Genomic DNA, 12607 nt, shown 5'->3' with positions numbered 1-12607 from the left:
AATAGAACGGAGGCTGCATCAAGCAGCTCACCGAGCGGTGCTATATGGTACGAGAGCCAAAGCACGAAGACGCACGAGAGTAGTGAAACACACCGTCTTGGCCTTCTTTCTCCTCTCTGCACTTCCCTCTACTTTCTCTCCACACTGTTGAATCGTCGAACCGAACCGGCGCCACCGCGAGCCAGAACCCTCTAAAGAGAAACCACAACCTCCAAATCTAACGCCGCTGCCGCGCGTTCAAACCTTCACCGTCGCACTGTTCCTCCTCTTCCACCTACGATTTCCACTACGCAGAACCACCACTGCATCATCAAAATCAACACATGCACCGCACATCAAAACAGGGGAGACATAAGCTAGAATCGGTTTCCCACTTTGGAGATTGAGATTATCTTTGGTTGAACTTGAATCCTCTATGAAATACCCAGTTGGTGCCAAACCCAACAGCAAAGAGGTGGTTGGATAAGTTCCCAATGTTGGTTTGAGATCCTTAGAAGGTGCAATGGTGGAAGTCATGCAATGCCCACCTAGATTTGGATACTCAATAACTCAGGGACAATAACCAAAGCAAAAGAGGAAGAAAAGGGAGAAAGTTTTACTATTTTCGTTCTTAAATTGAAAAGGGGTTGGGTGAAAAGCATGACCTTACTTTTCTCATTTTTCATCCATGGTCAATTGACGGGGAAGGGCAAGAGGAAGACACCTGTTTCGGGTTATACAGCTTTTTTTCATTTTTTTTTAAATTAAACATGGTTTTTGATACTCGTGCTGGCTCGTGCACTAAAACTCTCGTGCCTTTAAGCATTATTCTTAAGCATTATTCAAATGAAAATGATATTTATTACGAATGATCCCAACAATAAACAAACGAATGAGACACTCCTTCAATCAAATCCCCTTTTTATGTGGTTAGTGTTTCCTAATTTTTTTCCAACAACGAACACATACCTATTTCTTGTGTTCTATAACAGAGTGCTTCGTAACTAGGATGACAATGGGTCTCATACCTATGAGGTATCGCAAAAAATACCCACTATAAATATGGTAAAAATCCACTAGATGGGTATAAGGTTGAGTATGAGTAATTACCCGCACACACATTATTATTATTATTGTTATTATTATTATTATTATTTTGTAATATATGAAAAAATTAACTTAAGCTATAGCTTTCAAACTTACTTTTTATTTAAAATATAGGTGGGTATTTAAGGTATTCATAATCAACGCTAATTTACTCCCACTTATTTTTAAAATTTGTAAGTTATTAACCTACAACTTTAGGGTTATATTATAAATCTTAAATTATAAATTTAAAGTTATATCTTTTTCGTTTATTCCTTCTAAAATAATATGCTTAGTTGAATGATTTTATTTGTTAAGTATTTGAATAATCTGTTGTATTTTTATTAGTGTTTTTTATTTAAAATTTTAGTTGCATTTTTGTTTTCTATTAACAAAAATAGTGAAAAATAAATTTTGGTTAACTAAATTGCGGGTGATGGGCACGGGTACGGCAAATAGGTACCCAGAGGGTACGGGGACGGGCATTCAAGTTACTACCCACGCGGGTATGGGGACGGATACGGGTAATTTTTAAAAATGCGGGTATGTAGATGAGTACTATAGTACCAGGGGCGTATCTAGGGAGGGGTTGATAGGGCTATCGCCCCCCAAGAATTTTAAAATTTGCACTAACTTTAGGTATTTATATATAGATTTTTTTTGTAGTCAAGTCTCGCTCCCCAAAAAATTGTTGTTGTTGTAGAGTTTTAGTCGAGTCCCTCAGTTATCACAGAGTTTTATTATTTAAAACAAAATCAATTCAAAATCTCAAGTAATTAATGATTGATTAAATTTACTAGTCGTATATATTGAGAGAGAAATTACTGAAAAATCTCTATTGATACAATAATAGATAAATTTAGTACTATGAAAGAACGAATAGTTGTAGTTAAATTTTTTTATTATTTAAAGTAAACATAATATTCAATGAAGATTTTTTAATCTTATATCTCGCCCCCCCCAACAAGAAATTATTGGATACGCCCCTGTATAGTACCTACCCAGACCCTACCCATTGCCATTCATGTTCTTAACTAATAAGTAATGACACTTCTCAAAGATGAAAGACATAAGAGAGAAGAGACAATGTTGAGGGCATTAATGTTTGGAGCGAAGAAGAAAAAGAGAAAAGAAATATACAGTAATGGTAGAAGATTAAAAATTGCATAAACAGACATTGATAACAATTACTCGTTTATTGGAAAATGACTTTTGAAATCCTAAAACATGGGTAAATGTCAATACATTTAAAAGGCACAATTACTTGTTATTGGAAAATGACTTTTGAAATCTGAAAACATGGATAAATGTCAATACATTTAAAAGGCACTGAAAAAAATGACTAACATATTCATAAATGTAAACCTCGATTATCATATTGGTATACAATTTACAATGACATGTTATCACACTATTCAAATTTAGTTTTAATTATAAACTCTATCACGTGCCTTCTCTCACACTCCTAATTCTTCCCGTTCTTTCTTCTCGTTGTGCCCATTGAAATCTTCTAGTTCTTTGTGCAGTGCCTTGTTCACTCCATCATCTCTTACTCATCTACTCTGGGTGTTGTTCCTATTATGCCAACCCTCTCGCGCGCATGACCAACGACGCCACCTCATTCTTTCAGCTTCAAGTGCCTGTTCATTTTCTAGCAACCCTCTCACATGCACACATCAAGAGGCATCTTACACACACATGACGATTTCTAACAACTCCATCCGCATGTCATTTAAACAAGTTTCGTCTTCTTTATTTTCCTTTAGGTTCTGGATTTTTACCCTTCATTTCTAAGTATTTCCTTCCACTTTCATTCTTCTCACTTTTCTTTCTCATCCAAACACACCTAAAATTAAAATTGACTATATTTTCTCAGGCTTTTTCAACACTTACCAAATCTGATAAAAGCAAAAAAAAAAAAAAAAAAAGAGTAAAATAAATTTTCATTCTTTTTTACAAGAACACAAAGAAAAAGAAGTCTTTCCCCAGAAGAAAACTGAAGCCAAACGAAGCGTAAATCCGAAACCTTGAATGAACTTGTCTTCAGCACTCGCAGCATTTAAACAAATAAACACAAACACTCTCTCTTCCTTCTTTGTTCTTTTCTGATGAATTTCTAGGGTTTTGATTTCCCCAATCTTCACAAAATTCAGAGTCCCCCCATGGGGCTCTCCTTCAAGCTCTCGAAGTCTGGCACTAGGTATCGCCCCAAACCCCTTCCCATTCCACCCGAAGCTTCCCACGATGGTGTATCCGAGAATTCCAAGTCTCAGGTAGTTAATCTGACCAATGTGCAAGCAATTCAATTAGCTAATTCTACTGGAATTCACGAATTGAATTCTGGGTCTTGCTCTTTGATTTCTAAAGTTTGTTTTTTCACTGTTATTATGTGCTTGATGACGTTTTCGGTTGAAATTCGACACTAAACCACAAATCTAAATCTTTGTCTTCCTCTTTGATGTCAAATGTTTTGTGCTTTTGCTTTTATGTGCCTGATGATGTTTCTGTTTGAGATTTCGAATAAGGAGTTGAGGCTAACAACATGTAAGAATTGAAGGGCTTGGTAGCTTGTTATTTTCTTTTACGAAAGGGTTGAGTCTTCCATGAGCTGTGTCTTATTGTTCAATCGGCTAGTATATTCATCTATGATTTGACTACATTCAATTGAAGTGTCAATGCAAACAGTGGGAACGGTTCAATATTTCGGTAGTTTAGTTACTTTGTATTTTTTTTAATGCAGAGTCATCTTGTTGAAGCTGGTGAAAATACTGCTCGGATGCTCAATTCATCTGTTTCATCTGAAACTCGTCCGTTAGCAGGTCAGTCATCAAGTTATTTTGATACTTAACTTGTGCATAAATCCTGAGTGTTGTGGTTCTTGTTTTGACAGAGATGGAAGCTTCTTTTACACTGAACCTGTTCCCAGATGGTTATTCTATCGGAAAGCCCTTTGAGGTTTGTTTGAGATACCAGTTAATATTTTGCAAATGCTGAAGGAATTATCTAAATGAGAAAGAACTTCTAGTTCGACCTTTTATGTTTCTAAGTTATATCATTTATGGATTTTTAGAATGATACGGCGAGTCATTCGAGATATCAAGATTTGCCAAAGTTGTTACATCCATATGATAGGTCATCTGAAAGCCTTTTCTTGGTAATTCTCTTGAAATTCTATATTTTTCTTGTTCTTTTAGTTCTAGCTTCTATGTTCTGAAGTATTGCAATTATGATAGTAAAAAATTGTTAGTATAATCACTTAATTGTAGGATTTTGCAATTAGGAACCGCTTGGGCGATTAAAATCACTTCCGTAATCATTTGCTCCCTTAACCTTACCTTAATCGCACCATTATTGCGGTTATAGGCGAGTATGCAATTAAGAGAAAGCCAACTTCAGTGCCATAAAAGCAGTTTGGACCACCGAAAGTTGTCATCGTATGATGACCTCAGTTTTTGTGCAGCACTGCAAGAGGAATAAAAAGAAGGATGAGGAGGGTAGAGAGCCCGATCTAGTGACGGTAGAAGAAGTGGACTAGATGAGAAAGAAATAATGACAAGGGAAGAAGAAGGAAGAGCTCGTTTAAACTAACAGTAGTGTAGGTAACAAAATGGAGTAATGACTTAGGGTTTTGGAAGTTAATGGGTTTAAGCCCAGTCAGTGTTTTAAAAATAAAATAAGAAAGCTCATCACATGCCTGGTTTGGAGCAGCAGAGATCAATTTTAACTCAATTTATAACATATAATAAATATTATGGGAGTATATAATGTATATATATATATATTATAAATATAATAATTAGCATATATTTATAAAATATTGTAATAAATCAGCATAATATTTTTTAAAATATAATCTGTATAGTGTATAGTAATTTTGCTAAATCTTACCATTATTCTTACGATTGTGCGTAGATTAACTCACCCCTTCCCGATTAAGTTCATAATCCTGACTTTGACTACTATGATTGCAATCAATGATTGGGACATTCAATGATTTCTACTTGTATAATAAACGCTGCTATGGATGTGAAAAGTCTCACGCACTAATCTTTCAACACTGTTGACTTGATTCAATTGATTCTTAAAATCTGGCATAATTGAGCTTTATAGTTTGAGTTGAGTGCTGCTGGATTTGAGCTACTTGTTTCCACCTTCTTGACATTGTCTAACTGTAACTTGGAAATGGAAATAACCCCAGAAGCTATGCTTTTCTCTGGGTCTTTTCCTTTGGTAGCTTCAAATTCCTTGTCTTACTCAACATCATGCTTTTTCTTAATTTTTTTTATCATTTTCTATTTGTCTACTTATGTAATCCCTTTCATGTACTTACCTCCCTATTTTTTGTAATGATGTTTTTGGAGGCCATTGAGTCGGGTCATTTGCCTGGGGATATTCTGGATGATATACCTGCCAAGTATGTTGATGGAGCACTTATATGTGAGGTGAGCCTTATTTATTTTTGGTATGCTTTAGTTTTAAAGGTGACGAATAAATTTCCATTCATTATTTTATGAAAAATTATTTAAGGGTGCACAAATGTTCTTCCAGGTTTTAGTTTAGTTTGCTGTGTTTATTGTGTATAAAGGAGTAGCAGTTATTTGATACTCTTTTTGCTACGGGATCTCTTTCTCATTGGCATCTGTTTTGGTTTTGTCTCTTTTCATTGTGGAGAGCTTCTTGATTGCCATTTTGCGAGCATTGTTTCTTCTTACTATTTGCCAAATCTTATCACCATTTCATATATACTTTTAATGACGCATGCTGTTTACAAGATTGGGCTTTGTACAATATTTTACCTCAGGTGCGTGATTATCGAAAGTGCTCTTTTGAAAAGGGGGCCGGCATAGTGTCTCCGGAAAGTTCTCCTCTTGTTAATAAAGTATGCCTCAAGATGTCATTGGAAAATATTGTGAAGGACATCCCATCGATTACTGATAAGTCTTGGACATATGGTGATCTAATGGTGAGTATGATCTACCATCTCATGAATGACCAACTCCTATAATTTTATCATTTCTTGGGTGTTGATCTCACTTAACTATGTTCATATTGATAATAGGAAGTTGAATCGAAGATACTGAAAGCATTAAAACCAGACCTTCATCTAGATCCTGCTCCAAAGTTAGAACGGCTCTGTGAAAGTTCACTTCCACCAAAGGTATAAACAAGCTAGATCCTCCCATGATGAACTTATTTTATGGCTGTTTTCATATTACTGATGTTGAACTTGATATTGCAGCTCGATTTACGGAGAAAGAGATTAAGAGATATGCCAGAGTTCGCTGTTACTTCTAGTAATAGAATTTATGGGAAGAAAGTTTGCATAGATAGAGTGCAGGAAAACTCAAATAACAGATTAGTTGATTCAGGAATAACTGCATCTAATGCTATTGTGCAACAGAGTCTTGAAAATCCAGCAATGCAAAATCATAGTCCAAACATTGCCATGGCCTTGAGATCTAAGAATCTTATGCCAGATTCTTCTATCCCGGGCTTTTCTATGCCTCCCCAGCAATCAAGATATGCAATGGCAGTTGGAAATCCAAGAAGCTTGCAGGAGCATGGATCAGTTTCTGCTATTAATTCATCAGGGGCTTCTCCTGCTGCACAAGATGTCATGATTTCATATACTGATGATGCAAATCCAAGTGCCTCTCTTCATTCAAAAAGGGAGAATCAAGATGGACAAGCTTCACCTTTATCCAATGTTGCAAAAAGAATGAGGCCTGCTTCCACTGGTGTTGATGCAATGCAGCAGCAGCAAATTGGCTCGCATGTTGAAGGTCTTCAAGGATCAGAAATAAATTGGCAAAATACACTACTACAACAACAAGCGATGGCCAGAGGTATTCAATATGCAAGTGGTGGCATTCAGAAGTTTCCCCAGCAGGTTTTTGAAGGGGGGTTGAATCAGGAGACAGGAGCTATTCAATTTGCTTCTAGTCAGCAGGGCATGAGGTTAGTTGCCAAGGAAGAACAGTTTGAAATGGAAAAATTAGATGGCGCAGAGATAAACCGCAATAAAAGTGAGATGGGAATAGATACCGTCAATTTAGACCCACAACAATTACGGCCTCAGCAAAGATTGCAACCGAATGCATTCATGAAACCTAATTTCTCTCAGACAACCTGGAATAATCTGGCTCAGCAGCATATGGAGAAAGAAGCAAAAAAAGAGGACCAGTTCCAGAAGAGGAAATCAGTCCAGAGTCCTCGCTTATCTACTGGAGCATTACCTCACTCTCCATTATCTTCAAAATCAGGTGAATTTTCCAATGGTTCAGTTGGACCAAGTTTTGGTGGTCCATCACAACTGGCTTCAGTTCCTGCTGTTGGAACTCCTTCTATTTCTAATGATTCTACACAAAGGCAACAACAAGCACAACTAGCTGCCAAGCGGAGATCTAATTCCCTTCCCAAGACCCCAGCAATGAATGGAGTTGGTTCTCCAGCTAGTGTTACTACTGGTGTCCCAATGAATGTAAATAGTCCTTCACTTGGGACCTCGTCTTTGGTTGATCAAGGTGTTCAAATTCAAAATATGGTTGAGAGGTTCTCAAAAATTGAAATGGTGACAATGAGGTATGCTATTTTAATTTAGAACTGCATCTCAAGATTATTTTAATAATCCTATATCATCCACAAACTTTTAAATTTTTCAAAAAATTATAGTGCAAGTATTCTGTAGTGGTGATGGGAGGTTTTGATCGGATTTTTAATCACACATATTCTCCGCACCCTTGGAGATCTGAAGAGATTTAGGGCCTGTTTGGTTTAAGAAAGTGTTTTTTTTTCATGATTAATTACATAAATGTCATTTTGTTGTCACTTTGTTTCTTATTTTAATGTTATGTATAGAAAACAAGAAAAACAAGAAAAAGTCTAGTGTCTGAAAGTTATCGGCTTATTTTTTTCTCATTTTATATATATATATATATATATACCTACTAGCCTTTTCTCCTGATTTATGTTTTCAAATTTTGTGATGTTCATCTTCCTGTTCTTACATATAACTATGGACTTCTATCAGGCATCAACTTAACTTTAAGAAGAAGGTTGATGATTATCCCATCCAAAAGCAGAATACATATTCAACACAGCCATTAGCTTCGCATCTTGGTAATGCGATTAATAATGAGGGATTGACAGATGAACCAAGTTCTTTATCAAAGTCACTTATTGGTGGGAGTATGAACGTATGCAAAATGAGAGTCTTAAATTTCTGTTTGCCAGAGCGTGTACTTCAAGGTTTGTTGCCTTTTTTGCTAATTCTGTTGTTCTTGACAACATATATTTTCTTCGTTGTCTGACATTCCATTTTCTTCTACAGGAAATGTTTATTCTCTAGTTCCGAAGTTGCGTACTAAGATGATAATGTCTGAGAAGCCATCCGATGGTACTGTGTCTATGCATTATGGGGACATTGATGAAGGTGATTTTGTAGCTGCAGAGGATCATCTCCCCACATTACCCAATACTGTAAGTTTACTGAGAGTCAATTTTTTTTGGGTTATATATAAGGATTTACATATGAAGTTAGTTGAATGCATTCTGCTTCAATTATTTGAGGTATTATTCACCTTTTTTCTTATATCCTTTGTCAATCCATTCAAAACATTTATTTCCTATCTATATTAAAAGTACCTTAAGTCTTTCTCATCACCCTTTCAAACCTTGTAGCTTTGATACCCTTTTGGGGGGAATCCTTTGTTATTTTACCCTAGTACCACCATTCCTTTCATTTTCTTTCCATGTAAAATTTGGACAAAATGTTACTGTCCTGTATTAACTTTGACTTTCACTTCCCGAGGACACTTGTTTATCTTCTGCAGCCTCCATTTCGTCCCAAGGCACAGCTGTATTTTCCATTGTTATTTTGGAAAGATAATTTTTGTACTTCATTTATTTAGTTGGAATTAACATGATGGTGTATTGGTATTTGGTCATTGTTGATCTTGAAATCACTGTAAAAAAGATAACTAGCTATCAAAGTTCTAGTAGCACATTTAAATTTCCTGCCATTCATTTTTCTGCAACTTTGGCGCTGATTTATGTTACCAATTTGTGAATCAGCATTTTGCAGATTTGCTCGCAGAACAGTTCTGTTCTCAGGTATGTTTCTCGTTCGGAGTTGGAATCATATTGAAGACAAATCTAGGTCAATTTGTTTTTTAATAGCTTAATCTGCCATCTATGTAGATGGCACGTGAAGGATATGTGAGGGAAGATGACAGAGTCCAAGTCAAACCGAACCGGGTCAACTTTCCATTGGGAAGTCAATCTAGTGTACCTCCTAATAGCTCTGTAGGTGACATGCAGCAATACGGAGAACAAATGCCGGGTCAGTCACCCAATGAAGGTCCAAAGCCAGCTGGTGGCAGTAACGCATCATTCAACTTACCTCAGAATCTTGTAGTAAACTCAAGGATGTTGCCACCTGGAAACACTCAGGCGTTACAGATGTCTCAAGGACTTCTCTCTGGTGTTTCGGTGGCTCCAAGACCACAACAACTGGACCCGCAACAAGCAGTACAGCAACAGCAGCAGCAGCAGCACCACCAGCAACAGCAGCTGCAACCAAATCAACACTCTCTCATTCAACAGCAGAATCCCCAGTTCCAGAGATCTATGATGCTTGGGACAAATCAGCTGTCACACTTAAATGCACTTGGACAGAACTCCAACATGCCATTGGGTAATCACATGCTCAACGCTAAGCCTTCACCTATGCAGATGCAGCAGATGTTACAGCACCAGCAACAACAGCCGCAAATGCAAAGGAAAATGATGATGGGGCTTGGAACAGCTATGGGAATGGGTAACTTGAGAAATAGCATAGTTGGACTTGCACCCCTGGGCAATACTATGGGAATGGGATCTGCAAGGGGAATAGGAGGAACTGGAATCTCAGCACCAATGACATCTATTGCCGGCATGGGAAATATGGGTCAGAACCCAATGAATCTTGGCCAGGCTTCAAATATTACTAATTCTATAAGCCATCAATTCAGGCCTGGAACAATGACTTCACAATCGGCTGAACTTATATCTAAGCTTAGACTGGCACATAGTCGGGGAAGCATGTTAGGGTCGCCTCAGTCTAGCATAGCTGGTATCTCTGGGGCCAGACAAATGCACCCTGGCCAGGCTGGTCTTTCATCAGTGTTGGGTCAGACTCTAAATAGGGCTAATATGAATACACTGCAGCGAGCGCTCGGACCTATGGGTCCACCAAAGCTGATGGCAGGGATGAATATTTATATGAATCAGCAGCAGCAGCAACATCAACCATCTCAGCAGCAGCAACAGCAACAGCAACAGCAGATGCAATTACAACATCAGTTGCAGCAGCAATTACAGCAACAGCAGCAGCAACAGCAGCAAGAAATAAGTTCGCAATTGCAGGCAGTTGTTTCACCCCCCCAGGTGGGATCACCGTCTACCATGGGAGTTCCACCATTGAACCAGCAAACAGCGCAGCAAGCAAGCCCTCAGCAAATGAGTCAACGAACTCCGATGAGCCCACAACAGATGAGCTCAGGGGCAATTCATGCCATGAGTACTGGTAATCCTGAAGCTTGTCCAGCGAGTCCGCAGTTGAGCTCTCAGACCCTAGGGTCTGTTAGTAGTATGGCGAACTCCCCTATGGACATGCAAGGTGTTAATAAGAGTAATAATGCTCAATAAAGAAAAGTAGCCTAAATTGTCCAAATCAATGCCCTTTGGAAATTTCAGCACCAAAATCAGCTATCAAATGATTTTATCTTGAATTTATGAGCTGAGCTAATTTTTTACATATAAATAAACATAAAGCCAGTTGTTGATACCTTTGGGGAACTAATGTGCTGCTCTGGATCTCTAGAAGGAATAGATTATGCTGTGTCAATTTGTATATACTATATAGTTTCTTGTTTTCTTTCGCACTCTTTGAACTTACAGGTAGTTTTTTTTGGATATTTAGGCCAAGATTTGTTGTAGCTACTTTGTGTATTGCTGGAATTGGTACTGTTTTTATTATATTTTGTGGGTTAAGAAAATCATCGCCTCAGCTGCCATCAGATTTCAAATCAATTAGGGTCGTAGAACCGCCATTTCTGGCAGAACAATTTGTCACAATGGACATATACTGTAGATAGAAAGCGTTTTATCTTAAATACATGTTAACATTCATTTGCGCGGGTGCTAACAGATATTACTCGTGGTGGGGGTTGCTGGGATAGTGAAAAGAAGGAAAAACTATGGGGTTTCTGAGATAGTGAAACGAAAGGAAAAACTAAAAAGTAAAAGAAAAATATTACAATAGGAATGTAAAACGTCTACATTAGGGAAAGGGAAACCACCACTAGAAGGTCTCCGAATATTGTTTTTTTCACACCTATTATTGACGTGAAAAGAGGTGGATGGAGGAGAGAGATAGAAAAAAAAAGCGATAAAATAAAGATGTGATAAATGATTTAATTAAAAAAGAAGAAATATATTGAAAATGAAGGTGTAAAAAGAGTGAAAATGAATCATAACTCAAAGAACTCCCTATCGAAAGAGGAGTGACTAACTGCAACATTAAAAGCTAGGACTCGAAGTTGAAGCTCAGAATATGCTTGTCTACAATCCGAAGATTGGTACCTTACATTGCGCAAGTTGTTAAGAGAGAAATATATATATATATATATATATATATATATATATATATATATATATAAGGTGATCTTATGTGGGAAAATGATAATAAATCACGACCGTTAGATCTGATCATGAATGGTTCAGATTAAATCAAATTAATGGTCATGTGATCATTTAAAAAAGTCATGTTTTAATCCAGACCATTCATGATTAGATCTAACGGTCGTGATTTATTCTAATTTTCTCATGTAAGATCACATTTCTCATAAGATACATCATATATATATAGACTAGGGATAGAGAAGGTTCTGTTCTGTTCTGTTCTGTTCTGTTCAACCATCATTCCTATCAGAGCCTGTTCTGTTCTTGTAGTTGGGTTTTGTCAATGATTTGATCAGGGAATTTATCCGTGAACTCGATGGCTCTATTGATAGGAATGATGGTTCCTATGTGGATGTTGTGACCAAGGAATCTGATTTTGGTTTGGAACAAACTGACCTTTGTCTTGGATACAGCCAAGCCATTCCTTTTGATTACAGAGATGAACGTATTGAGATGTTTGAAATGTTGATCTAAAGTTTGGGAAAAGATTAGAACATCGTCAATGTAGACAATAGTGAATTTGGAATATATATATATATATATATATATATATATATATATATATATAAATCTCTTTTTACATGCAATAATTACAATTTTCATTGGCACGTAGTCAGTCTAGTTAAGTTTTATACGACTTCATAGAAGGGATAAACATATCATAAATATGAGCATGTTGGGATTACTCCATAAGAGCATCTCCAATCGGAGTGTCTTACACCTAAGAGACTCTCCCATTAATTAGTGTCTCATACCATTGGAGAGAAATGATTCTTCCACCATGTCGAATTTAGGTGTGGTAGTGTAGAAACTTCTCTCT

General features: G+C 37.0%; 1 protein-coding gene across 1 annotated transcript; it reads left to right on the top strand.

The window, feature by feature from the left end:
• Positions 1-2971: 2971 nt before the first annotated feature.
• Positions 2972-11102, top strand: LOC130746430 (protein PHYTOCHROME-DEPENDENT LATE-FLOWERING). The gene is made up of 12 exons (XM_057599055.1): positions 2972-3338; positions 3806-3884; positions 3956-4020; positions 4136-4219; positions 5427-5507; positions 5867-6028; positions 6125-6223; positions 6305-7647; positions 8096-8313; positions 8396-8544; positions 9139-9177; positions 9265-11102. The coding sequence occupies exons 1-12, from the start codon at positions 3228-3230 to the stop codon at positions 10750-10752; spliced, it is 3918 nt and encodes a 1305-aa protein (XP_057455038.1). The 5' UTR covers positions 2972-3227; the 3' UTR covers positions 10753-11102.
• Positions 11103-12607: the final 1505 nt, after the last annotated feature.

Source organism: Lotus japonicus, chromosome 3 (assembly GCF_012489685.1).
Source record: "Lotus japonicus ecotype B-129 chromosome 3, LjGifu_v1.2".
In the NCBI taxonomy this organism is placed as follows: domain Eukaryota; kingdom Viridiplantae; phylum Streptophyta; class Magnoliopsida; order Fabales; family Fabaceae; genus Lotus; species Lotus japonicus.
Note: the sequence above shows the minus strand (reverse complement) of the source record. Positions and strands in the feature narration are given on the sequence as shown.

Bases quoted from the DNA above. Each gene is read 5' to 3' on its own strand.
- LOC130746430 (XM_057599055.1), top strand. From the start codon at position 3,228: ATGGGGCTCTCCTTCAAGCTCTCGAAGTCTGGCACTAGGTATCGCCCC. The intron at 3,339-3,805 runs GTAGTTAATCTG...TTTTTAATGCAG, and splicing joins CCGAGAATTCCAAGTCTCAG to AGTCATCTTGTTGAAGCTGG. The intron at 6,224-6,304 runs GTATAAACAAGC...TTGATATTGCAG, and splicing joins AAAGTTCACTTCCACCAAAG to CTCGATTTACGGAGAAAGAG.